The 22902-nt window shown below is 54.3% G+C and overlaps 1 protein-coding gene across 1 annotated transcript; it reads left to right on the top strand.

Annotated features, from left to right (window-relative positions):
- The first annotated feature begins 388 nt into the window (after positions 1 to 388).
- On the top strand, positions 389 to 22482 carry ZDHHC18 (zinc finger DHHC-type palmitoyltransferase 18). The gene is made up of 8 exons (XM_065882384.1): positions 389 to 705; positions 4919 to 5079; positions 17286 to 17435; positions 18890 to 19027; positions 19158 to 19206; positions 19727 to 19829; positions 21331 to 21443; positions 22365 to 22482. Exons 1-8 carry the CDS (start codon positions 389 to 391, stop codon positions 22480 to 22482), a joined length of 1149 nt encoding a protein of 382 aa, XP_065738456.1.
- The last annotated feature ends 420 nt before the right edge of the window (positions 22483 to 22902 follow it).

A 22902-nucleotide genomic window follows, 5' to 3' on the forward strand; every position in this document is an offset into this window, starting at 1 on the left:
GAGTCCTGGAGCGCGCCTCTGCTGCCCCGTCATTGTGCAGCAGGGATCGGGGCGGCAGGGGATTGGTTGGGGCCCTGCAGCGGGTCAGGACCCGGCCGCGGGGCCCGAGCGCCATCCCAGGCCCAGGCGGAGGGGGCGCTGCGGCGGGAGGCCGCGCGGGGCGGGGCGGGGCGGCGATGGGGCCGCCCCCTGCGAGCGAGCGCCGCGCGCCCCCGCCCCTGCCGCCGCCGCCGCCGCCGCCGCCGCCGCCGCCGCCGCCGCCGCCGCCGCCGCCGCCGCCGCCGCCGCCGCCACCGCTGCCACCGCTAGCGGCTTCTCCGCTCCGCCTCGGTCCTGGTGCGGCCCGGCCGGCCCGCGGGGTGCAGGGCCGAGGTCCGCAGCCGACCGCATGAAGGACTGCGAATACCAGCAGATCAACCCCGGGGCCGCCCCGCCGCCCGCCTCCCCCGGGGCGCGACGCCCCGGCCCCGCCGCGCCCCCCGGCCCGGGCCCCGGGCCCCCGCCGCCCGCCGCCGCGCCGCGCTGGAGCAGCAGCGGCAGCGGCAGTGGGAGCATCGGCCGCCGCCCGCGGCGCAAGTGGGAAGTGTTCCCGGGCCGCAACCGCTTCTACTGCGGCGGCCGCCTTATGCTATCCGGCCACGGCGGCGTCTTCGCCCTCACGCTGCTGCTCATCCTCACCACCACCGTCCTCTTCTTCGTCTTCGAGTGAGTTCGGCGGCGTCCCCGCCCCCTGAGGCGCCCCATACCCCCCGATCCCCTTTGCCGCCTGCCGCTCACCCCACCTTCCCCAGCCCTTGATGGACACTCCAGCCCCTCTGGTACCCTGCTGGGCACCCCGTCCTCTCCCACCTCCTGGGCCCTCCACCTTTCCCAGCACCTGCCAGGCACCCTCCCTTCCCAGCTTCTCCTTGGCGCCTTTCAGAATCTGCCCTCAGGCCTCTCCAGTCTCCTTGCTTATCTCCCACCTGTCCTTTCTGGTCCCCTCCCAGACTCGCCATCCTTCCGTGACAATTTGGATCACCATCTAAGCTGGTCCCCTCCATCCCTGCCAGCCATCCCATCCCCTCTGGCCCCTCCCTAGCACCCCCATCCTTCCCTGGCACCCTGCCTTTGCCAACCTCTGCCAGGATCACTGCCCTCCCATGTCCCTCCAAGACCCCTATCCTCTCTGCCCTCTCAGAATCTGCCCCAGGCCTCCCCAGCTCCTTAGATAGATTCCCCTCTCCTCACCTATCCCCTGGACCATCTCTTGTTCCCAGCTTCTTTCTGACCCCTTGAGGCATCTTTTCTTTATATCCTTTCCAGACAGCTTCTGAATTTCTTCCTTGTCCTTTGGCTATATACCACCTCAGATTTCCCGGCCATCTTCCCTGTTCCCTCCAGGGTCCCTCTAGGGTCCCCTAGTCATCTCTCTACTCTCAGACCCTCCCCCCTTGCTTTCCCTTCAGTCATCCTTACCCTAGGCCCTCAAATATCTTTGGGCCTCTCAGACCTCCCCTTTTCTCTCCAGCACCTTCCTTAGTTTCTCCAGAGCTTCCTGTCCTTCCCTCCTCCTCCTCTGGTCCCCCCAGACATGTCCCAGGCCCCTGCCCCCCACCTCCTGACCTCCTGGCTTTCTTTCCCTTCCCAACACTCCAGAGTACCTTCTGGCCTGTTCCACGGCAGGGACAGTTGCAGTGCCTTGTTATTTTTCAAGAGTCGAGAGGATTTTCGTGTGACAGGTCATATTTGCCCCCATGGCTTTTTGACCTCTTCGTATCCCCAGTGACTCAGGATTGGCCCACACAGCGTTCTCCATTTCATGGATGGAGGAAGGGATGCCTGTCACTTTACCAGGGTCACATATTTGTATCAGAAGTTTTCCACTCTACCATTGATCTCTAGCTTGAGCCACCTGCTTCCTGATTCCTTTCACACACACTCACACATACACACAAACGCACCCCTACCCATGCCGCGTGAGCCCCACCTTTCCCTCCTGGTTCTACCCATCCTTTGTGGTCTTACTCAATTTTACAGGTGGTTAAGAACTCCATCTCTGCAGGCAACAGAGCTGGTTCACATCTCAGCTCCACCATGCACCAAGTGTGTGACTTCGGGGCAGCCACTTCACTACTCAGAACCCCAGTTTCCTCATCTATAAAATGCGGTGTATAATAGTACCCCTTCCTCAGGTTGTCATGAGGGTGGCAGGAATTCATGCACATAAGCTTTTAGCTGGTGATAAGCATTTAAAGCTGGCTGCTGCTGTTACTTGTCATCACCAAAAAGTCCTTCCCAAGGGCCTTGATAAGGCTTCCACCAAGACACTGGCCCCCAGGTACCCTTTCCAGCTGCCAGATCATGTATCTGCAACCTTGGGTTTCCCCTTGAAGCAAGGTGAGGACTTCCTACCAATTAGCTTCTCCCTTTCACCCTTTCCTTTCTGACTCAGGGTGGATAAAAAGTTCCAGAATAATTAACGAGCAGAAACTCTGGGGAGCCCCCAGCCTCCAGCATGGCCCTTGGGCTGAGTTTCAAATCCACCCCACTGGGCCCGCCCATGTGGGTGTTTTGGAAGTTCCTTTTCCAGCATCCCTCAGGCTCCACCAGATCCTCCCAGCCAGGGATGCAGCTGAGGCAGGAGGAAGTGGTGCTTGGCAGGGCCGGCCCCTGTGACCCTGCAGTGTGGGATTTGGTCAATTCAGAACCTCTGGGCTGAGGGGATATCTTCACTGGTGACAGATTTGTCCCCAGAGAGGGAGGAAGTGAGGACTTCTGGGTTCCAGGAGAGCTTGTGAATCGTCTCGTCTTTGTTGCTGCTTCTCCTCACTTGGGCTGGTGGTGTTGGCAGGAGGGTTTGGGTTTGGGCTGAGAGCTCGCCTGGGCCTGGACTGGGGTGGAACCTCAGGAGGGACCTGGCGTATGGGAACGCTGTTGGCGAGGGCCTGGAGGGCGAGAGGTGCTCACACTCTCCCAAGGCTCTGGGGAAAGGTAAACGTGGCTCTAGGGCCTTTCTTGCTGTGAATGATTTTCTCTAATGTGTGATTTGGTGCATTATTGCACAGGCCTCCCAGCTTCTGCCCTGCTTCCCACCCCCACACAGCAGCCAGAGTGCCCCCTTTACTTCCAAGTCAGATCTGAATATTCCCTGAATATTCCCTGCCTCTCTGGATAAGAGCTAGAGCCCTCGTGGTGGCTTCCTCTCTGTCCCCATCTCCTCCCACTGTCCCCTGTGCATTCCCTCCCAGGCACATTGGCCTCCTTACATACTCCGACCTCAGGGCCTTTGCATGGTTTGGAATATCCTTCCTTTAGATAGCGTCCTAGCCCACTCCCTCACTTTCTCCAGTCCTTCCCTGACCATCCCTGTAATATAGGAAACTGGCCCCCTCCCTCCTGTCCCCTCTGCCCTGACTTATTCTCCAAAACACTCGCCACTCTCTGACATACTACACTTATGCTTCTTGTTAGCTTCTTGCCTGTCTCTCTCCATGAGAACAGGTATTTATTCTCACTGTTGTATTCACAGTGCCTAGAACAGGGCCTGGTATGTAGTAGGCACTCAATACAGTAAATACATTGCAATACAATATAGCAAATACGTTTATTTGTTGAATGAAGTGGACAGAGCATTTGCTGGGGGCTTGGAGACCCCAATCCTGCCATCGCCTGGCTGGGTGACCTTGGATCTGGCTGTGGGCTTTGGAGTCCCGTCTGTAAAACCAGGGGCCAGGACTTGGTGTTCCTGAGGGCTCTGCAAATCTTCTCCATCTCCCAAGAAGTCTGGTTGTACATGAACTGGTTGAATTGTCATGTGGGTGACACAGAGGGCGCTGCACTGTTTGAGGCTCAGACCTGGGGACCACTGAGATGTTTGGAGCAGAACGTGGCCCACTTGGAGCCCTTGGTTTTGGCAGTCTCTGCTCCTCAAGGGAAGGGCCTCTCTGGAGGCCAGAGCCTCCAACAATGGAGGCTCCAGAAACAGCGTGTATACAGATGCCCACGGGTTTGCTTCTGTGACTGTGCCAGCTCCTGGGATGTTGGCTGATTCAGGCCTCCCAGCGGTCAGTCATCCCCAAATAGCAGTTCCTCACCCCATCAGGTGCCACTCTGGCTCTGGGAGGGAAGGCCACATAGGATGGTGGTTAATAGTATAGGCGGGCCTCAACGTCAGACCCGTGCACAGGCTGTTGGAGCCCACTAGGGTCAGGGGGCCTGATAGAACTGACTCCGGATGCCAGCCCTTGGGTGACAGTGGCAGTGGCTGGACCATGCTCTTCCCCCTACACCCTTTACCTGGCTGACCCTACTCATTCAGGTTCTAGCTTAGGAAGTCTCTCCTTCATCCAGTCTTTCCTAACTGTTCTACTACTTTCCCCTTCCCCATTATAACATGCCAAGCCGTGTGTGGCAGTTCTCTGCTTACAGGTCTGTTTTCCTCACTAGGCCATAAGCCTCACTGAGGGAGCAGGGGGCCTCTTGTCTTATTCACTGCCGTTATCCCTGCTGCTTGTTGAAGTCATTGCCTTTAACACAGAGAAGACCTCAGTAAATATTTGTGGAGAGACCGAATAAATGAGTGAACACTGTCTTGGATGATTCATCTCAAGTGACAGTCCAGTTCATTGGTAGTGGCTGCCTGAAGTTCTATGTTTAGAAGGAATCTGAGTCTGCAGCCAAGTGCAGGGGTTGAGTGCTGGGATCTGTTGATCACATCTGCCAGGGGCTCAGGGAGGAAGTGCAAGGATCAATTAGTGATGTCTGCTCTAGGCACGGACGGGTGCGGGGCTGCACTCATCCAGGGACCATACATCTGCCTCTGTTCAGGACCGTGGTGGTGTTTGATGGGATGACAGCGCCTGCCTGGTGCCGTAGCCCTGAGCCCCAGGCAGCCCTTGGAGTGTCTGCTTATCTCTCTCTCCCTCTCTTTTTCTAGCTGTCCCTTCTTGGCCCGCCAGCTGACCCTCGCCATCCCCATCATTGCTGCCATCCTGTTTTTCTTCGTCATGAGCTGCCTGCTACAGACAAGTTTCACCGACCCCGGAATCCTGCCCCGGGCCACCGTCTGTGAGGCAGCGGCCCTGGAGAAACAGATCGGTGAGGCTCCTACTCCAGCTGTGGCTGTGTCTCCCAGCTCTGCATTTCTTGATTTGAGAGGAGGCCTGATTTTCTCTTCCCACACTGTGCTAGGCACTGGGGGTACCGTGGTGAGCAGGGCAAGCTGGAGCCGATGCTAGAGTGGAAGAAGCAGAGGATAAGCACGTGAGCAAATAAGCGAGAAATGCTCCCACGTGAGGGCTGGTGTTGAGAGCCACACGGTACTGAGTGCTCACTGGAGCCCAGGCACTGTGTTCACCTCTTTATATGCATGATCATATTTAATCCCCCAGTAATCCTGTGAGACAGGTACTGTTGTTATTCTCCTTTTACTGATTAATTAAATTGAGTCTCAGAGAGGTTAAGTAAATGGTCGAAGGTCACACAGTCAGTGGAAGAGCGTGGATGAGACCCCGGGCACTCTGACCAGAGTCCCTGCTCTTAAACACACTTACTCATTCACTCATCAAACATTTATTGAGCCCCTACTATGTGCCAGGCACTTTTCTAGATACAGCAGTGAACAAATCTGACGATAATCCCTGTCTTCTTGGAGCTGACATTCCAGTGGGAGGGGAAAGACAGTTAACAATTAAATATCTAGCCTGTGACACAGAGAAGAGGGAAGCTGGGGGAAGGAGGGTGAGAGCTGGGGGAGGGTGTACAATTTTAAATAGGGGGAAAACATCGGGGGGTGGGGAAGGCCTTGTGAAGGAGGTGACATCTGAGCAAAGACACAAAGACCTGCAGAGATGAGGAGTTGAGCTGCGTGGGTGTCTGGGGGAGAGCACGGTGGTGTGGGGAGTGGGCTGGTCCAGACGAGTCGGTCAGGGGGAGCCCTTTGGAGGAGGTGGCACTTGAGATGAGCCAGTAATGTGCGTTCTGGACGTAGTAAAAGCAAAAGCCGGGATTGGCGACCGGACTGGTATGTTTGAGAAGCGGCAGGAAGGGCAGCGTGGCCAGGAGGGACCTGTGTTCCCAGCACCCAGGTGGCCCTTGGTGCCTCCCTGAGTGCTGAGTGGGTGTCCTGGGTGGCTGGGCGCCACGGCCACGGCCTTAATCTCAGCTTGCTCCACCTCAGCTCCTTCCTGCTGAGAAGTGACGTGGGGATTCACACACCTCAGGGGTTTCCGGTCCGTGGTTGGCTCCTTCCCCTAACAGGGTGGCTTTCAGACAGACTTAAATAATACCCAGCTGCCTCTGAAGAGCCCTGGCAGCCTGTGAGTGGCAGAGCCCTGCTGCATCCGTCCTGGAAGTCATTCCACCGATGGTCTGGAGCAGCTCAGGAGGGCGGGCGGGAGGGGAGAGGATGTTCTCCCACGCTTGTCTGTTCTTTGTCTCTTTCCTCTGCCCTGGCCTGTCTTCAGCCACGCCCTCGGTTGTCGTCTTCCTCTGCCTGCATCCAGCTTCCTTCCCCCTCACACCCCTGGGCCACTCGCCACCCAGCCTCCCGGTCTCTGCTGCTTCAGGTTCCTGCGGTCTGATGCAGCGGCCGGCCGCTGGCAGCAGGGGCGGCTCGGGGCAGCCCTGTGTCTCCTCTCTCCAGGTCGGGGCTAATCATGGGGCAGGATTATTGTACAGTTCAGCCCAGGCTCAGCGGTCTGGCGGCCTGGAATCCTCTGGCCACCTGTGAGCTGTTTGGGCCATACTGACAACAGTAACCCCTGTGTTTGGGGAGAGCTTGACTGTGCTGGGTGCTCCCCAGCCATTATCCCCACAAATCCTCGCAACAGCCCGCTTGTGCTGATGCAGAAACTGAGGCAGGGGATCCCACGGCCGGGAGCGGGGGCGCAGAGACAGAGCCTTGACCCCCAAGCTGTATGCTTTCTCTTCTGAGATGGCGGCAGGGAGACATCCCAGTCTTCCGCGGCCACACGCTCTTTATTCTGAGGTCTCAGTTCAATTGACTGGGAAGCCTCTGTGACCCCAGGTGGGCTACACCTTCGTGACACCTTCCCAGAGCACCTTGTCTTTCCACCATGGCTCTGGGCTGCATGGTGGTCATTACAGAATTGTCAGGCAAACCCAGCGGCCTTTCCTGGGTGGTAAGTGTCTTGTTCACCTTGTCCGTCACGTGGAGGACTCGGTGACGTTGGCTGAACGGACCAGCCTCTGCAGAGGCGCTCCTTGCTGTCCTCTGGTGACTGGTGGAGAGACAGTTGGAATTTCTCCTAACTAGGCATTATAGGTTTGGTCGTTTATGTGTTAATTCCGTATGCCGACTCCTGACTGCAAGGAGAGGAGGCAGGGAGGTTGCGGGGGAGGGGATATGAATCTGATGTGAACCCTCCCGCTGGTGGTTTCCAGCTTAGCCCAGTCCAAGCTGGAAGGCCTGACTGGCCGCCACAGGTTAGAGGAGGTTTTGGAAGAGGATCGAAGAAACCAGGGTGTCTTCTGCCTGGAGGTTATGTGGAGGCTTCCTGGAGAGGTGCCCTGAGCCAAACCATAAAGTTTGGGTGGAGTTCAAGCACAGGAAGGTGTGTGAAGGGAGCCCTCTGTGCAAATGGAACAGGAAGAGGGGAGGACAGAGTGGGAAGGAGGGGGCAGGTGTGGGAGCTGAGCAGGCCGTGTCGGCTGGACACAGGAGTGCTTTAGAGAATTTGGAGGATGCGTGGAGTCAGTCTTGAGGGCCCCTGAGTGTCAGGGTCAGAAACATCCCTTTGAGAACAGTTCCCAAGCCTGGAAAATGGCATCTTGGGGGTCTTTGAATCTAAACTTGAACTGGAGGCTTCTGATCAGGGTGAAACATATTTTCTTAAAAAGGACTAAAGTCACCAAGCCTTTTCGAGAAGGTCGGGGGCCGGCTCTGAGGTGGGTGGTGCTGTCCCTATAAACGTGTGCTGGTTACCGGGGCCCGGGCCTGTGCAGACAGTGTGACCTTCTCATTTTGGCCCCATAGGCCAGCAGCTCCAGCCCCATGGGATCTGGTTCTAGGGCTCCCACCGTGCGAGGACCGTCCCAGCTGGGGTGGCCAGCGCTTCACAGTTTGCCCAGAACTGTCCCTGTTTTAGCACTGAAAGCCTCATATCTTGGGGAACCCCAGAGTCACAGGCAAAAGGGCTGGTTGGCCACCCTGGCCTGAGCTCCTGACTTGTCAGCTGGTGAGCCATGGAGCTAGACTCCCCCATGGGCTCTGGGCAGTTGGAAAAGAGGTAGGAGGAGGCGGCAACATTGCCCCCAAGAAGCTCCTGGTCTGATGGGAAGTCATAGGAACACCTGAATCTGAGTGACAGACACTCACCTAGCCACGGTTACAGCTCACACGACAGACACAGAAGCCGCCTCTCCCTCCGTCACCACACAGCAGGTCGCAAACCGCATCCTGTCTGCCCCCAGAATGTCTCCCCTCTGCTCCTTCTGAAGCCCACTGCCCCGGGCAGTCACACCTCATTTTCCACCTGGATTGGCTCGGGACTCGCTGACCAGGCCCTGTCCTCTCTCCCTTCGGTCATAGTTGTCTCTCCAAGGTCCAGATTTGACCTGGCCCTCCCTGGCTCAGAATTTGGGTGACACCCTACTACCCTCGGCAGCATTTCCTGAAGATCGGCCATTGGAGTACAACCTCGGTGATTTTTGCGCTTCTGCATCTCCCCTCGTACCCTCCTTTCTTTAGTATTTTCCTTTACATGGCTTGCTTTTAAACGATTTTTACAAGGAAATTTTATATCAGCCCTGTTAGCAGAAGCCAGTTGCTCCAAATAGAAGATAATCGTAAGAACAAAAGCATGACGGTGTTACAGAATTCTTGGTGGTTACAGTCGCCTGTGGAAAGCAGTCACCTTGAGGCCTGTGAGGGTCACAGGTATTCGGTGTTAAAAGTTGACACTTTCCCCTGGATGGAGTCGAGGCTCGAAAGAGAATTGAAAAGGGAGTGACTTTCTCATCATGTGAGTCAGTGCTGCTTAGTGTCATGGCCAGGAAACAACCCACCTCCCACCCTCCTGACAGCTCGTCCTCGGAGGCGCACTCGCCTGCAGGATGAAGGAGGCTCCGGCCCACCCTTCCCTCGTCGTCTCACTCCACTCCCCGGTGCCCACCCTTCCCTCGTCGTCTCACTCCACTCCCCGGTGCCCACCCTTCCCTCGTCATCTCACTCCACTCCCCGGTGCCCCGGCCACACTGCATGCGGTTGCCTTGACCCACGGGGCCCCCTCTGCTACCGTGCCCCGCCCCCGGCCCCCATGAGCCCAAGGTCTCAGTCTCTCCCACCCAGCTGCAGCGCTGCTTCATCTCGTCGCTTTCTGGAATGCTGCCTCTTGCCCGCTCCCGACATATTCCACTCTTTCTTCTCAAGGTGGGTTGAGTACAGACACCGGTAACGCCATTCACTGACCAGCTGTGGGTTACACCTTTACCTCTCTCATTGGCGTCATCATCTTACAGGGTTGACACTGTTATTACCCAGTGAGGAAACTGAGGCTCAGAGAGGGAGCAACTTCCTCAAAATCACAAGCTAACAAGTGGCCAGGCCAGGTTTCTCAATGAGATCACACTGGCCCCAGAATCACCACACTTGACTCTCGGTGCCTCCTGTGCTGACTCTGTAATTATCCACCTCTCCTGCCCACTCCGCCCCCAGGCCGAGCTCTTCCTGTACCCCCAGGCCTGCCAGGAAGCCTGTGTGTGGCAGGGGCTCCATAAACCTCCGAACAGAAATGGTCTGGTGGGGGTCACGGTGACCCAGTATTCACAGCCTGGCCACTGAGGCTGACCTCAAGCCTGGAAGCTGGGCAGCTGCAGCCCTGCAGCCGATTCCTCCACAGGTGGGAACAACAGAAGGGCAGCGCTGGGGCCCAGCAGGGCAGGTAGAGGTCCCCGGCCTCCCCTCACTAACGCCTCCTCGCTGGCTCATGGCCAGCCGCAGGGGCCTCCCCGCCAGCCCTGGGTTTCAGTCACAGTCCCAGCCGTTCGGGGCCTGGCTGCGCCTCTTCGGGGCTGGAGTTGGGGTGAAGATACCCAAAGCAGGCCCCCTGGTCAAGAGGAAGGCGTGGGAGATTCATTTCCTTCTCCCAGCCATTCAGCGAGAAGGAGCCTCCCCCTCGTTACCACGTCCCTGGGGGCTCTAGTTTCCCACCTGGAGGTGCTTTTTACTTCTTGGGGGAGAGCCTGAACCAGAAAGAGCTCTGGAGGGCAGGGAGAGCATCTCTTATTACCACTCCGTCATTCATTTCTTCGACGAGTATTTTCTGAAGTGAGTAACCAAGCAACTGCATCCGGCTCATTTCTGTGTACTTACCCACTGCTTCCCTCACCCGCCACCCCGGGCCTTGTACAATGTCTTGACGTCATAGATGCTAGTGTCTGAAAGAATGGACAAATGAATGCCCTGGAGGACAAGGGTTCTAATTTCAACCCCACCTTGTACTGTTGGAGTGAAGTCTGTAAAACGCGGGCACATGTCCCGTCGTTGCCCAGCCCAGGGCGTTTTTTGTCCGAGTGAGATGGGGAATGTCAGTGCACTTTGAAAATGGTTTTTCTCTACTGAAACTTAAGAGGCTTGAGACTTGCGGTCAGGAATGGCAAGTGGTCTTGCTCTGGGCACTAACAAGCTACCACTGGTAATGGCTGCTGGGAGGAGTGGGTTGAGGTGGGTTCTGAGGCCGAGACCAGGGCAGTTATTGGTCAGCACTGTCTGGCCTGAGAAAAAGCAGTGGGACACCTGCTTGTCTTCCCCTACCCCATGTGGGGCTCAGCCCTGAAGCAGCATCCCTGCACAGCCTCCTTTGACCCATCTCATCCAGGGCCCTGCAGTTGGTGACATTACTCAGCGTCTGGCTGGCACCCTTGCACTGGGCCCTTTTTCCTCTTCTTTACCTCCAGCTCCTGGCAGCCCGAGGAAGCTGGGTGTGCAGAGCCTCACTTCCTCTTTCTCAGGGTTCTAGAGAGGAGGAGGCCTGGCTGCCAGGGGCCAGAACCTACTGGTAGGAGTTCTCTCCCTGCCTTGGGGGAGAGGCATGGGCACCCCTCTGCCCTGGGAGGGCCTCTGGGAATCCAGTGAGGGTTCCAGTAACTTTTCTCTTAGTCCGGAAGAGGGTCTGTGGCTGTCCTTTGCTCACAGATGGGTTGTTTTCTCAAGTCTCTTCTCCAGATCAGTTGTTGGAATATAGTGTTTCGTAGAGACAACAGTAATAATAATGGCTAATATTTATTAAGCTCTTGCCAGGTACTAGGCACTTTGCTAAACCCACTTGATGAATTCTTGCCTGACCCTCCTAACAGCACTAGGAGGTAGATTTGATTATGTCCCATTTTATTTGCTTAGCAGATGAGGGCACAGAGAAGTTATCCAACTTGACACACATCACACAGCTAGTAAGTGACTGGGCCAAGATTCACACCCAAGTGTCTGTCTGGCTCCAAAGCCTGTATCCAAGCCTGGGAGACCACAGTGGGCAGGGGCAGGCACTGGGACCTAGGGCCCGAGGGGCAGGATTAGGGGTTGGGTTTGGAGTAGCATCAACAGCTTTGGGAAGAGCTGGGGAGTTCTGCACACCGGGGTGTCACAGCCTGAGCCGTTTGTCAGGACTAAGGCTCCTGTGAGCCCAGCACTGGGCCTTGCAGCCTCTCACTCAGCCCTCACCACAGCTCTGTGAGAGTGAGATGGTCTTGTCTCCATTTTATGGATGAGGAAACTGAGGCTCAGAGAGGTGAAGAGACTTCCTGAATTAGCAAGTGGGTAGCAAAACCAGGATTCGAACCCAGTGTTTCAGACTCCAGAGCCTGTGCCTTGCTGCCCCTCATGAAAACAGCTACTAGTAAGTACTCACCAAGTGTCAGTTCCCTTACATGTACTATTTCTTTTCTTTTTTTCTTGTTCAATTAAGTTCCACTTTTTAAAAAAATTCATTTATTTATTTTTGGCTGCGTTGGGTCTTCCTTGCTGCGCGTGGGCTTTCTCTAGTTGCAGCGAGCAGGGGCTACTCTTTGTTGCGGTGCGCGGGCTTCTCATTGCGGTGGCTTCTGTTGTTGCGGAGCACGGGCTGTAGGCACGCGGACTTCAGTAGTTGTGGCTCGTGGGCTCAGTAGTTGTAGCTCACAGGCTCTAGAGTGCAGCCTCAGTAGTTGTGGCGCATGGGCTTAGTTGCTCTGCGGCGTGTGGGATCTTCCTGGACCAGGACTCGAACCCGTGTCCCCTTCATTGGCAGGCGGATTCTTAACCACAGCGCCACCAGGGAAGTCTCAAGCATCAGGATTCGAACTCCAGGGCTGCCTGTATCTCTCCTCTTTGCCTGCTGCCTCGTAGTTGATAGGCCCAGGACTGCCTGTTTATCCCACTGTCCTTGCCCTCAAGCAGTGTAGGGTCCAGTTGGAGAGAGAGTGTACACACACAGCAGTCCTGTCCCAGCTCGGCACGGAGCAGAGAGTGTGTTCTGTGCTGTGTGTGAGGTCTGACAGCCCTGAGGCTCCTGTGGTCAGGGAGGCTGCTGACAAGGCCCGGTGAGTCCTGGTGTGCAGAGAGAAGGGAGGCTGGGCTCAAGAACAGGGGCAGGAAGCTGGGGCAGAGTAGTGGGAGAAAAGCTGGGAATGGAGGTTGAGCCCAACTGTGGAGGGTCCTAACATCAGGACAAGAAGTTTGCCTTTATCCTGTTTTTTAGGGGAGGCCAGTGAAGGGTTTCTGAGCTGGGAAGTGACCCACGAGGGGTTATTTAGAGGAATGTGACAGTGTGTACAAGGTGGGTGGAAAGGCAGAAGGTCTGGGAGCAGGTAGTCTTCTGGGGAAGCTGTTTGGTGATACAGGCCTGGCCTGGGGTAGGGTGTTGGGAGTGGAGAGAGTGACAGGTGATGAAGGAAAAACCTGACCAGACCTAGCAACTGGCCAGGCATGGATGAGGGAGAAGGAAGGGTCTGCGAGGAGCCTTCAAACTGGGTTCCCCTGCCTCTGCCACTTACTGGCGGTGTGACCTCGGGCAAATCCCCTGACCTCTCTGGCCCTCTTTTCTCATTTGTAAACTGAAGGAGTTAGAACAGAGGCAGTCATTGAAGGGACATTTATCAGGTATCTGCTATGTGCCAGGGGCTGTGTTATATGCCCTTTGAGGTTCCTTTCAGCCCTTGGATTGTGCCATCAGCAGAAATAAGGAACTAGACAGGGAAAAATAACACTCATTATGACGCTTCAAAATTTACAAGACCTCAAGCCCAAGCTTTGGGAACTTGGGTTCACGTCCTGATTCTGCCACTGTGTGGCCTTGAACAAGTCACTAGCCTCACTGAAAAGGCTCCTTAACTGTAACCTGGAGATGATGATGATAACTTTGCCTCCTGGGGTGTTATCAGGACTAAAGAGGAGAATATACGCCACGCGCTCAGCCTGCAGTGGCACGCAGTGACCTGTCCCCTTTCCCTTCTTTCTCTCAGGAGTTCTATGAGCTGGCAGTAACAGTGCACACTTCTTAAGCATTTACTCTGTGCCACTTCACCCGTATTAACTCATTTAATCCTCGCAGCATCTTTATGAGGTGAGTACTCTTCTTATCCCCATTTCAGTGATCGAGGAAACAGGCACAGAGAGGTTAAATGATTTGCCTTGTCACACATCTAGCAAATGGCATCATCAAGAGAAACCCAGCTAGTAAAAGGTGGAGCTAGAACTCGTGTCCCATTCTGGTTATTCACATTTTACAGATGAGAAAACTGAGGCTCAGAAAAGTTCATTGGACTGCAACCCCGCACACAGTCAGTGGCAAAACCAGGTTTCAGAGTCTGTCCATTGGTCTCAAACCCCCTGCCTTGACCGTGCTGCCATTGCTGAGGAAGAGATGCTTAGATGCTTAGTTCCATTTTAAACATGCTACCGTCGAAGTGGTGGTGAAACAGCCTAGCAAAAGTCTCTGGGAGCTAGGAACGTGAGACACGAATCTGCTTCACTGATGCATGCCAAGTGCCTAGAATAGTGCCTGGCACACGCTAGACACTCAGTAATCGTCAGGGGCAAGTGGCCAAACTGGAGATGTTATCTGGGACTCAATCCAGTGGAAATGATGTCTGGGAACATAGCCGAGGGCTGGGGATCCCAGGCAGCCCTGTGTGACTCTCGGAATTCTGTCTGGGGAGAAGCCACTGTTCTGGGGAACGCTGGTCTTCCGTGGCCTGGGGGACCAAGAGGCTCTGTGGGTAGAATTGTGGGTTTTGCATATGGCAGATCTAAGTTCAGCTTCCTGCTCTGCCAGCCTACCCACCTTGTGACTTCGGACAAGTTACTTTCTTTTTCCTTTTTCTCAGATTTTTACTGAAGTATAACAGGCTTGCTAAAAGTGTACAACTCGTAAGTGTTCTGTTTGTTGAAGGTTCACGGTTGGAACACACACGTAATTAGCACCCAGATCAAGAAACAGTGGTGTCCCAGGAGCCCCCCTTGTTCCCCTTTCCAGTCTCTGTCAGCCCCCGCCCCCAAGGGTAACCACGATCCTGACTTTTAACACCATAGATTACTTTGATCTATTTGTGAACATTTTGTGCTCTTACGTCTATGGGTATTTTTCACTTTACACAACGTTTGTGAGATTCATTCATATTGCATATGTAATTAAGGATCATTCATTCTCATTGCTGTATAGAATGCCATTGTGTGAATATACTGCAATTTCTTTTTTTTTTTAATCCATTCTACTATTGATGGGTGTTTGGGTAGTTCCAGATTTTGGCTATTTTGAGAATTGTTTTTGGAACAGTCTTGTACTTGTCTTTGGTGCACGTCAGTTCATGCGCATTTCTGCTGGGAAAATACCTACGAGTGGGATTGCTGGGAGCGTATGCTGAGCTTTGGTAGTTAGTGCAAAACAGTTGTCCAGAGTGGTCGTATGAGATTTCTAGCTGCTTTACATTTTTGCCAACACTTGAGAGATTGTGTGTGTGTGTGTGTGTGTGTGTGTGTGTGTGTGTGTGTGTGTGTGGTTTTTTGTTTCTTTTTTTCAATTTTAGCCATTCTGGTGCATATGTACTGGTTTGCATATGTATTGTGGTTTTAATTTGCATTTCCCCGATGACTTAACAAGTATGAGCACTTTTCATGTGTCTGTTAGCCATTTGACCACCTTTTATGAAATGCCTATTTGAATCTTTTGTCCACGTTCGAATTCAGTTGTCTGACTTTTTCTTACTGACTCATAGGAATTCTTTACATATTCTGGATACGCATCCTCTGTCCTTTGTCAGATAAACATACTGCAAATACAACTCTGAAGGTCATCTTTTCTTCTCTTGATGATCTCTTCAGATGAACAGAAGTTCTTAATTTTGATAAAATGCTGTTTATCATATTGCTCTTTCATGAGTAGTCCCTTTGTGTCTTGTTTAAGAAATCTTTGTCTACTCCAGAGTCATGAGGTTGCTCTATTTTTCTTTTTCTTTTTTTTTAATCCAGAACGTTCGTATTGCGAGCTGCAGTCCATCTGGAATTGAATTTGTATTTAGTGGGAGGCAGGGGCGCAGATATGTTTTTTCCCCCCACTTGTGTATCCAGTGGACCCCGCACTGTTTACTGGGAAGAGACCATCTTCCTTCCTTTTTTTTTTAAAGTAAATTTATTTATTTATTTATTTATGGCTGCTTTGGGTCTTTGTTGCTGCGCGCGGGCTTTTCTCTAGTTGTGGCGAGTGGGGGCTACTCTTCATTGCGGTGCGTGGGCTTCTCATTGCGGTGTCTTCTCTTGTTGCAGAGCGCGGGCTCTAGGCACGGGGGCTTCAGTAGTTGTGGCACGTGGGCTTCAGTAGTTGTGGCTCGCGGGCTCTAGAGCGCACGCTCAGTAGTTGTGGCGCACGGGCTTAGTTGCTCCGCGGCATGTGGGATCTTCCTGGATCAGGGCTCAAACCCGTGTCCCCTGCATTGGCAGGCGGATTCTCAACCACTGCACCACCAGGGAAGCCCCCATCTTCCTTCTTGGCACTGCAGTGTTACCTTTGTCGTGAACCACACGAACATGTACATGTTCATATCTGGAGTCTCTGTTCTGTTCCATTGGTCAGCGTTTCTACCCTTGTACCCAAACCAGGATGTCTTACTTGCTAAGGCTTTATCATAAGTGTTGATGTCCTGTGGTATAAGACCTTTAGCTTTGTTCTTCAAGAGTGCCTTGGCTATTCTTGGCCCTTTGATTGCCATGTGAATTTGAGAATGAGTTTGTCAATTTCCACACCAAAAAAATCCTGACTGGGATTATGTTGAATCTACAGATTAATTTAGGGAGAATAAATCCTTTTTTAATATTGAGTCTCTGCCAATCCATGAATATCATATATCTCTGTATTTCTTTTTTCTCTTAAAATTTTTATTATGAAAAATTTCTAACATTCAGAAAAGTTGGAAGAATTAATACAACAAATTCCTATACATTCACCGTCTAGATTAGTTATTTGTGTCATACACACACCCACACACCCACACACATAATTCTTACTAAACCATTTCATAATAAATTATATACATCATAGACACCTAACCCATAAATACTTCAATATGCATCTCCAAGATTTAAGGATAGCCTCCTCATAATGACAATTCCATTGTCACATCTAGGAAAATTAATAGTTCCCAAATTTCTAATCTATAGTCATTTGTCCCCCATCACCCTCCAAATCTCTTTTGTTGCTGTGTTTTGTTTTTGGAAACAGGATCCAGTCTAGGATCAAGCATTGTATTGGTTTATATCTCTTAAATCTCTTTTAATTTAGAACCATCTCCCTTCTCCTTTTGTAAGTGACACTGACTTTAAAAAAATTTTTTTTAATTGAACTATAGTTGATGTACAGTATTGACATTGACTTCTGTTAGAGAGCAGGCCAGTGGTCTTGTAGACGTCTCACATTCTGGATCTGATTGTTTCTTCATAGCTTTACTCTCACTGTGTCCTCTGTCCCTCTGTCTCCTGAACCTCCTGGAAACCAGAACTTAGATCTAGGCTTGTTTAGATGCAGATAAACCTCACGAAGGCTTCCCTGGTCTCCCTTTCTGATAGCCCTCCTCAGAGTGGTACGTGGGCAGGTGTGTGAAGCTTTAGCACGGCACTTGGTGCATAGCAAGTTTCGGTAGGTGGCAGCAGCTCTTGAGATTTGTCCCCCACTTAGGGATTTTGCCCTAATGTTTGTTCCCCAGAAACAGCTTCCCTAAAGCTTCTCTTGTCCCGGCCAGGCAGCACTGGCTTCCCCCCGTGCTACGGCTCCCGGCTCTGGGCTTGGCCATCCCCCATCTGTCTCTCGTCCCCGTCTCAGACAACACAGGCAGTTCCACGTACCGGCCACCCCCTCGGACCCGGGAGGTGATGATCAATGGGCAGGTGGTGAAGCTGAAGTACTGCTTCACCTGCAAGATGTTTCGGCCGCCCCGGACCTCACACTGCAGTGTCTGCGACAACTGTGTGGGTAAGTGGGAGCCCTGAGAGGGATGGAGCCTTGCAGACAGGGGAGTCGCTCATGGGGGCCGGTGGGGGGTGGTGTCTGAAGTATCCAGGGCTGGGCGGGAAGTCTGGTTCACCCAGATTTGCTGTGACTGAGGAGGGGCTGTGGAGCGGGGGCTCTGAATGTAACCAGTGGTACCTTGGCTTCAGTGCAGGATTAGTGGACTCCTTCCCCCAGCTCTGAAGTGTGGGGCAGACACAGAGATGCCCTGAACCCTTCTTCCAGGCCTTGGCCTGGTCCTCAGTAGGTCCAGGTTCCAAGGAGCCAGAGACTAGAGCAATGACATTCTAGATATGTGGCCCAGGGCCAGCTATACCGAAAGACTTTGACCTGATTCCCAGAATTTAGAGGGACAAGAATCTGGGAACAGAGGAGTTTAAGCTGGTGAGGTGGAGAGGACATAGCCAGGCTTGGAAGCTAAGCTCCTGACCCACAACTGCAGTGGTTGCTGGGGAGCCAGAGGCTGTTTTGTCCCCTTTCCCTGCTCTCCAGAGGCCTGGCAGCTCTGATGGGGACCCAGGGTGCGCCCCTGGGAGGGTGTTGTAAGGGAAAGGCTATATGGAGGACCCAGGCGAGCTGAGCCACGTTGACTGTGCCCGGTCCCCAGGGCGGAGAGCTCATCACGCTAGCTCAGTACTCCCTGAGCAAGAGAACAGTGGGGAACACCCAGACAGCAGGAAGTGAAGTGGGTGACTCAGTGGGCGTCATTCATCCCTGAGAATCTGTCCCACCCCCTCCACCGTGAAGGGCCCTGGCCTGGGTGTGAAGCCTGCGACAGGCTTGTGACCCACATTCCCACAGGGGACTTTCCTCACTGGTCTGGGTGTGACCCCACCCCCAGGGACATAGTACTGGTGTGAGCTCAGCCCTCTGACTAGGCCTCCGATGCCGGTTCTCCACAAGTTACGTAGCGGCCCAGCCCCTCATTGGTCCTCTATTCCAGAGCAAGGGACAGGGGTCATTGGTTGTTGGCATGGGGCTGGGATCGTAGGCCAGGTGACAAGTACTTTTTGTGGCTCTTCTTTGTATCAGACACTGCCAGACCCTGGGATTCAGCTCAGGCCCTCTCATGGAGCTCACAATCGAATAGGGGTTACAGGCCAGCCCACCAATTGTAAATAAATATATAAACACACGTGGGCAAAGTGCAGACAAGGATAAGTGCCGTGGCAACAAGGCAGATAACGGGCCTCGCCTTGTCTGGGCTTGGGGGAGACTTTCTCAAGGAAGTGGCCTTGCAGCTGAGACAAGAAGGAAGAATTACGGGAACTGGCAGGTGAAGGACCAGAGGCCGGGAATGTCGAGGAACTGAGAGTCACGTGTGGAGAGAGCGAAGGGGTGGAGATGCGAGAGGCCTCTAAACACCCCTGCTGGTTGTGGGCCAGGGTGGCCCTAACCCATCTCCCTGGCCCTTCCAGAACGGTTTGACCATCACTGCCCCTGGGTGGGCAACTGTGTGGGGAAACGGAACTACCGCTTCTTCTATGCGTTCATTCTTTCCCTCTCATTCCTGACGGCCTTCATCTTCGCCTGCGTGGTCACCCACCTGACGCTGCGTGAGTTGGGGATGATGGTGGGAGTGCGGGCAGGGGCAAGCGGGCGGCCCGGGCCAGCAAGCTTGGCCAGGTCAAGGGACTGTGGTCACTCTCCCTTGAGCCGTGCCCTCTCCTGTCTCTTCCTCCCCAGGCTCTCAGGGAAGCAACTTCCTCTCCACTCTGAAGGAGACACCAGCGAGATATCCTTTGTTGGCAAGGGGGAGCCCTGGTGGGACCCGAGGCCCCTTCACTGGGGCGGGTCCCCGCACCTCATCCTGTAAACAGGGGAATGGACTAGGGCTGATGTTCACGCTCTAGAATCCAGTCTACTAGCTGCTTCTGTTCAGCCCCTGGCTGGAGCCGATTCTGAATGGGCTGTTGTGGAGCTGGGATGGCCGAGAGCTCTCAGGGCCACAGTCCCTGTCCTTCCTTAAGACACCAAGCTCCCTGGACCATGCCGTGCCCGCAGTTCTGGTGTTTGGAATCCTCAGTTCCCTCTACCATCCATCACCCTGGGCTCATCCTGCCCTTGGGGTGCTCCCAAACCCTGCTTGGGGCCCAGGAGGTGATCTGAGATCACGGAAAGCTTACAAAGTTATATCCTTTCTGGGGAAGTAGCTCCACGGAAGGATGGGTGAGAGAGGCTGGCGAGGCCAGCCTCCAGGCACAGGGAGGCTCCCGGCCCCAGTGTCCGTGTGCCTCCTTGACTGCACTGCTCACCGTGCTGGAGTTGGTGATCTGCTTCTTCTCCATCTGGTCCATCCTGGGCCTCTCAGGGTTTCACACTTACCTCGTCGCCTCCAACCTGACAACTAATGAAGACGTGAGTAAGGCTGGAGCAACACCTCATCCCTGGGCCCGATCCCAGGATGGAGGCAGGGCTGAGGGAGCCTGGAGCAGCCGCAGTGCAGCCCTGACTCTCAGACTGCCAGGGAAATGCAGGTGGAGACATGAGGTGACCTGACATCTCCTTCCAGTGTTCAGGGCTGGGCCCCGGGAGACCCCGTGCAGGCTTCCAAGGCCCCCTCGGTGCTGGCTCCCAGGGTCCCGAGGTTGCTTTCTCCCTAGCCCCGCTAGAGCAACACTCACACCATAACCGTCATTACATTTGGCCAGCTCATTACCATTTCCAGAGTTCTTTCAGTTTCTTTCATCTCTTTGGGTCCTTTTGCCAGCTCTGAAGCAGAAGGAACAAGGATGCTTTTTCTTCATATGATGGCTGAGTGACTTGCCCCAGGTCGCCCAGCTGGAAAGGGACAGAGCCAGGGTTGCACTCACAAGCTCGCTGTGCCCGCCGCACTGCCCCTGTGGACAGCAGCGATGTGCCTGTTCTCAGGATGTCCTGGGGCTCTCTGAGGCATCCTTGTTGAGGGGGCCGGCCAGGACAGAAACGTGAAGCTCCATCAGCCTCCTGACCTGCTGCCTTGTAGATCTCTACCAACAAGCACTGTTTGAGCACCCACTGTGTGCCCAGCCCTGGGCCAGACCTGACCGCCCACCCCCTGCCCCACCATCCTTCCAAACAACAAAAAAGCAAATGAGAGCATCTGTTCCAGGGCCACCATCTGATACTGCTCAGAGGCCCCTTGACCAACAGAAAATACATTTCTTGACCTCAGCCTGTCTTTCGGGGAAACAAACCTTAACGTGCCCAATAGGGTATCACATGCTGGGTGATTGGTACAGAGCAGAAATGATGTCAGCCAGCTTCTCCCAAGGTGATTTCCTGGGGACTGTTTCTGCAGGATGATACTAGGGGTTAAGCAGAAAGGGATGTCATGGCCAAAGAAGTTTGGAAAACTCTAGGTTAAACTCAAGCCAGTATCCTTTACTGCTAATCTCCTTAATGCCTTTGATAGCCGGCTTCACAGAGCTAGAGATGCCAAGATTTCATCTAACAGTGTTACCAGAGAGTTCCCTATTTTTCAAATGAGGACTGAGACTCAGAAGTGGTGATCTGTCCAGGGCCATGCAGCAAGTCTGTGGCAGAGCCAGAGTTCACGGCCAGGTCAGCCTGAGCCCTGTGCCCTTGCACTATCCTCCCTCTTGGGTGGCTGGACAGAGAAGGAAGGGTGCACCCACAAAGTCTCCTTTGGAGGCTTCTCTTTGGCTCTGCTCTGTCTTGTCTTGGTTAGCGCCTCCTCTTCTGGGTGCCCCCCAACATCCAGCAGTCCCCCACATCCTCACCGAATGGCCTGGGTTAAGGGCATGTTCCCTGCAATAGACTAGCCAGAATTGGTTTCAGAATTTGCTGATCTTCCCCAGCCTCTAGAACAAGTGAAATGAAGGGAGGTACCTGACCCAGAGCTCCTTCCTGCTTGCAGATCAAAGGCTCGTGGTCCAACAAGAGGAGCGGTGAGGCCTCTGTCAATCCCTACAGCCATAAGAGTGTTATCACTAACTGCTGTGCTGTGCTCTGCGGCCCCCTACCTCCCAGGTAAGCCAGGGGGCAGAGGGGAAAGGTCATAGGGCCTGGCCTGGCCAGGCCAGTGGGGGGTGGCCCTGTGAGTCTATTCCTCTGAAAGAGGTTCTGGAATCAGCAGACCTCTCCCCACACCACAGATGCTCTCTGTCTGTCCACCATCCCCTGCTGGATGTACTCAGGACACTTGTCACATAAAGGAATTCTGTAGAGAGTTTTAACTTGTAATCCCGTGCGATCATTGTAGAAAAAAATTAAGTACAAAATACTAACAAGAGTGTTGTATATCACATGTAATCCTACTCCCCAGGGATAACCACAATTAATGTATTGTCCATGCTAGAGTGAGGCTGCCTTTCTGGTGCTGAAGGCTGGACTGGGTGGGGCCTCCGTCTTCCTCCTGGCAGAGGAGAGCCCCGGTGGCTCAGCCTTGCTGGGAAGCGCCCCCCTCTGTCTTGACACCAGGGGGCGCTAGATGTCCAGCTCCGGAGTTAAATTGGGCACTGTGGGGGTGGGGGAGGGAGGCTGGTAAGACTTCCCAACACCATCCCCACCTTCTCCTGCTCAATATCCAATATGCTTCTCTCTGATCCTGCCCCCCGGGGAAAGGACAGTAGGAATTGCACCATCTCCCAATGCCCTTTCATCCTTGCTCTTCCCCTTACCTGCAGCCTGGGAGCCCGACAGAACGCTGGACAGTTTGAATTAATTGTGGATAAAATCTGTGGCCAAAAGCCAAGTGTCCGGAGTACAGAGAGGGCCCTTCCAGAAGGGAAGGGTCTTGAGCCGCCAACTGGAGAGCAGCTCCCCTTTCCTCAGCCTTTCTAGGGCTGGGTCTTTCCTTGGCTGGGAGATGGACCCTGCCATCCAGCCCCCGGCCTGGAGCTCTGGTGTCAGGCAGGGCCTCATGTGTCCCCCCACCTTGTATTTTGAAAGCCTGATTGACCGGAGGGGATTTGTGCAGTCTGACACCGTGTTGCCCTCGCCCATCAGAAGCGACGAGCCAGCCTGCAGAGCCAAGCCTGATGCCAGCATGGTAGGAGGCCACCCGTGAACCGGGCTCAGTACTTGCCACCTGCTGGCCTGTATGCCCCTCCGCACTCACCTGCCGCCCTCCACACCTGCCAGGACCCTCCCCATTTCACCCGAAGGGAAGCAGAGCCACCAAAGACTTCTTAAGTCTTTTCATATTTATTTCCCACCCTGCGTGGCTTTCCCCACACTGTGCCATGGCTGTACCCTCTGCTCCCTAAGCCAGGTTCCCACGGTCTTGGGTGCCAAATTCCCCCAGCTGATCAGTGGCAGGAGTGACAGGAGAGAGAGGCCAGGGCTCCTGAGGCCGCCCAGGGGACCACGCCAAGCCTCTGCCGTGCCTCTGAGCCGTGCCCCGTGTGAGTGAGGGTGCGGACTCAGTGTGATGCCTCCGAGGTGGGAGAGCTGCTGGGCCCTGCTGGGCCGGGGTCCAAGGGGTGAA

This window comes from Phocoena phocoena, chromosome 1 (assembly GCF_963924675.1).
Source record: "Phocoena phocoena chromosome 1, mPhoPho1.1, whole genome shotgun sequence".
Taxonomy (NCBI): domain Eukaryota; kingdom Metazoa; phylum Chordata; class Mammalia; order Artiodactyla; family Phocoenidae; genus Phocoena; species Phocoena phocoena.

Coding starts and splice junctions, on each gene's coding strand:
- ZDHHC18 (XM_065882384.1), top strand. CDS start 389: ATGAAGGACTGCGAATACCAGCAGATCAACCCCGGGGCCGCCCCGCCG. Junction 706..4,918: donor GTCCTCTTCTTCGTCTTCGA/GTGAGTTCGGCG, acceptor CTCTTTTTCTAG/CTGTCCCTTCTTGGCCCGCC. Junction 21,444..22,364: donor TGCGGCCCCCTACCTCCCAG/GTAAGCCAGGGG, acceptor GTATTTTGAAAG/CCTGATTGACCGGAGGGGAT.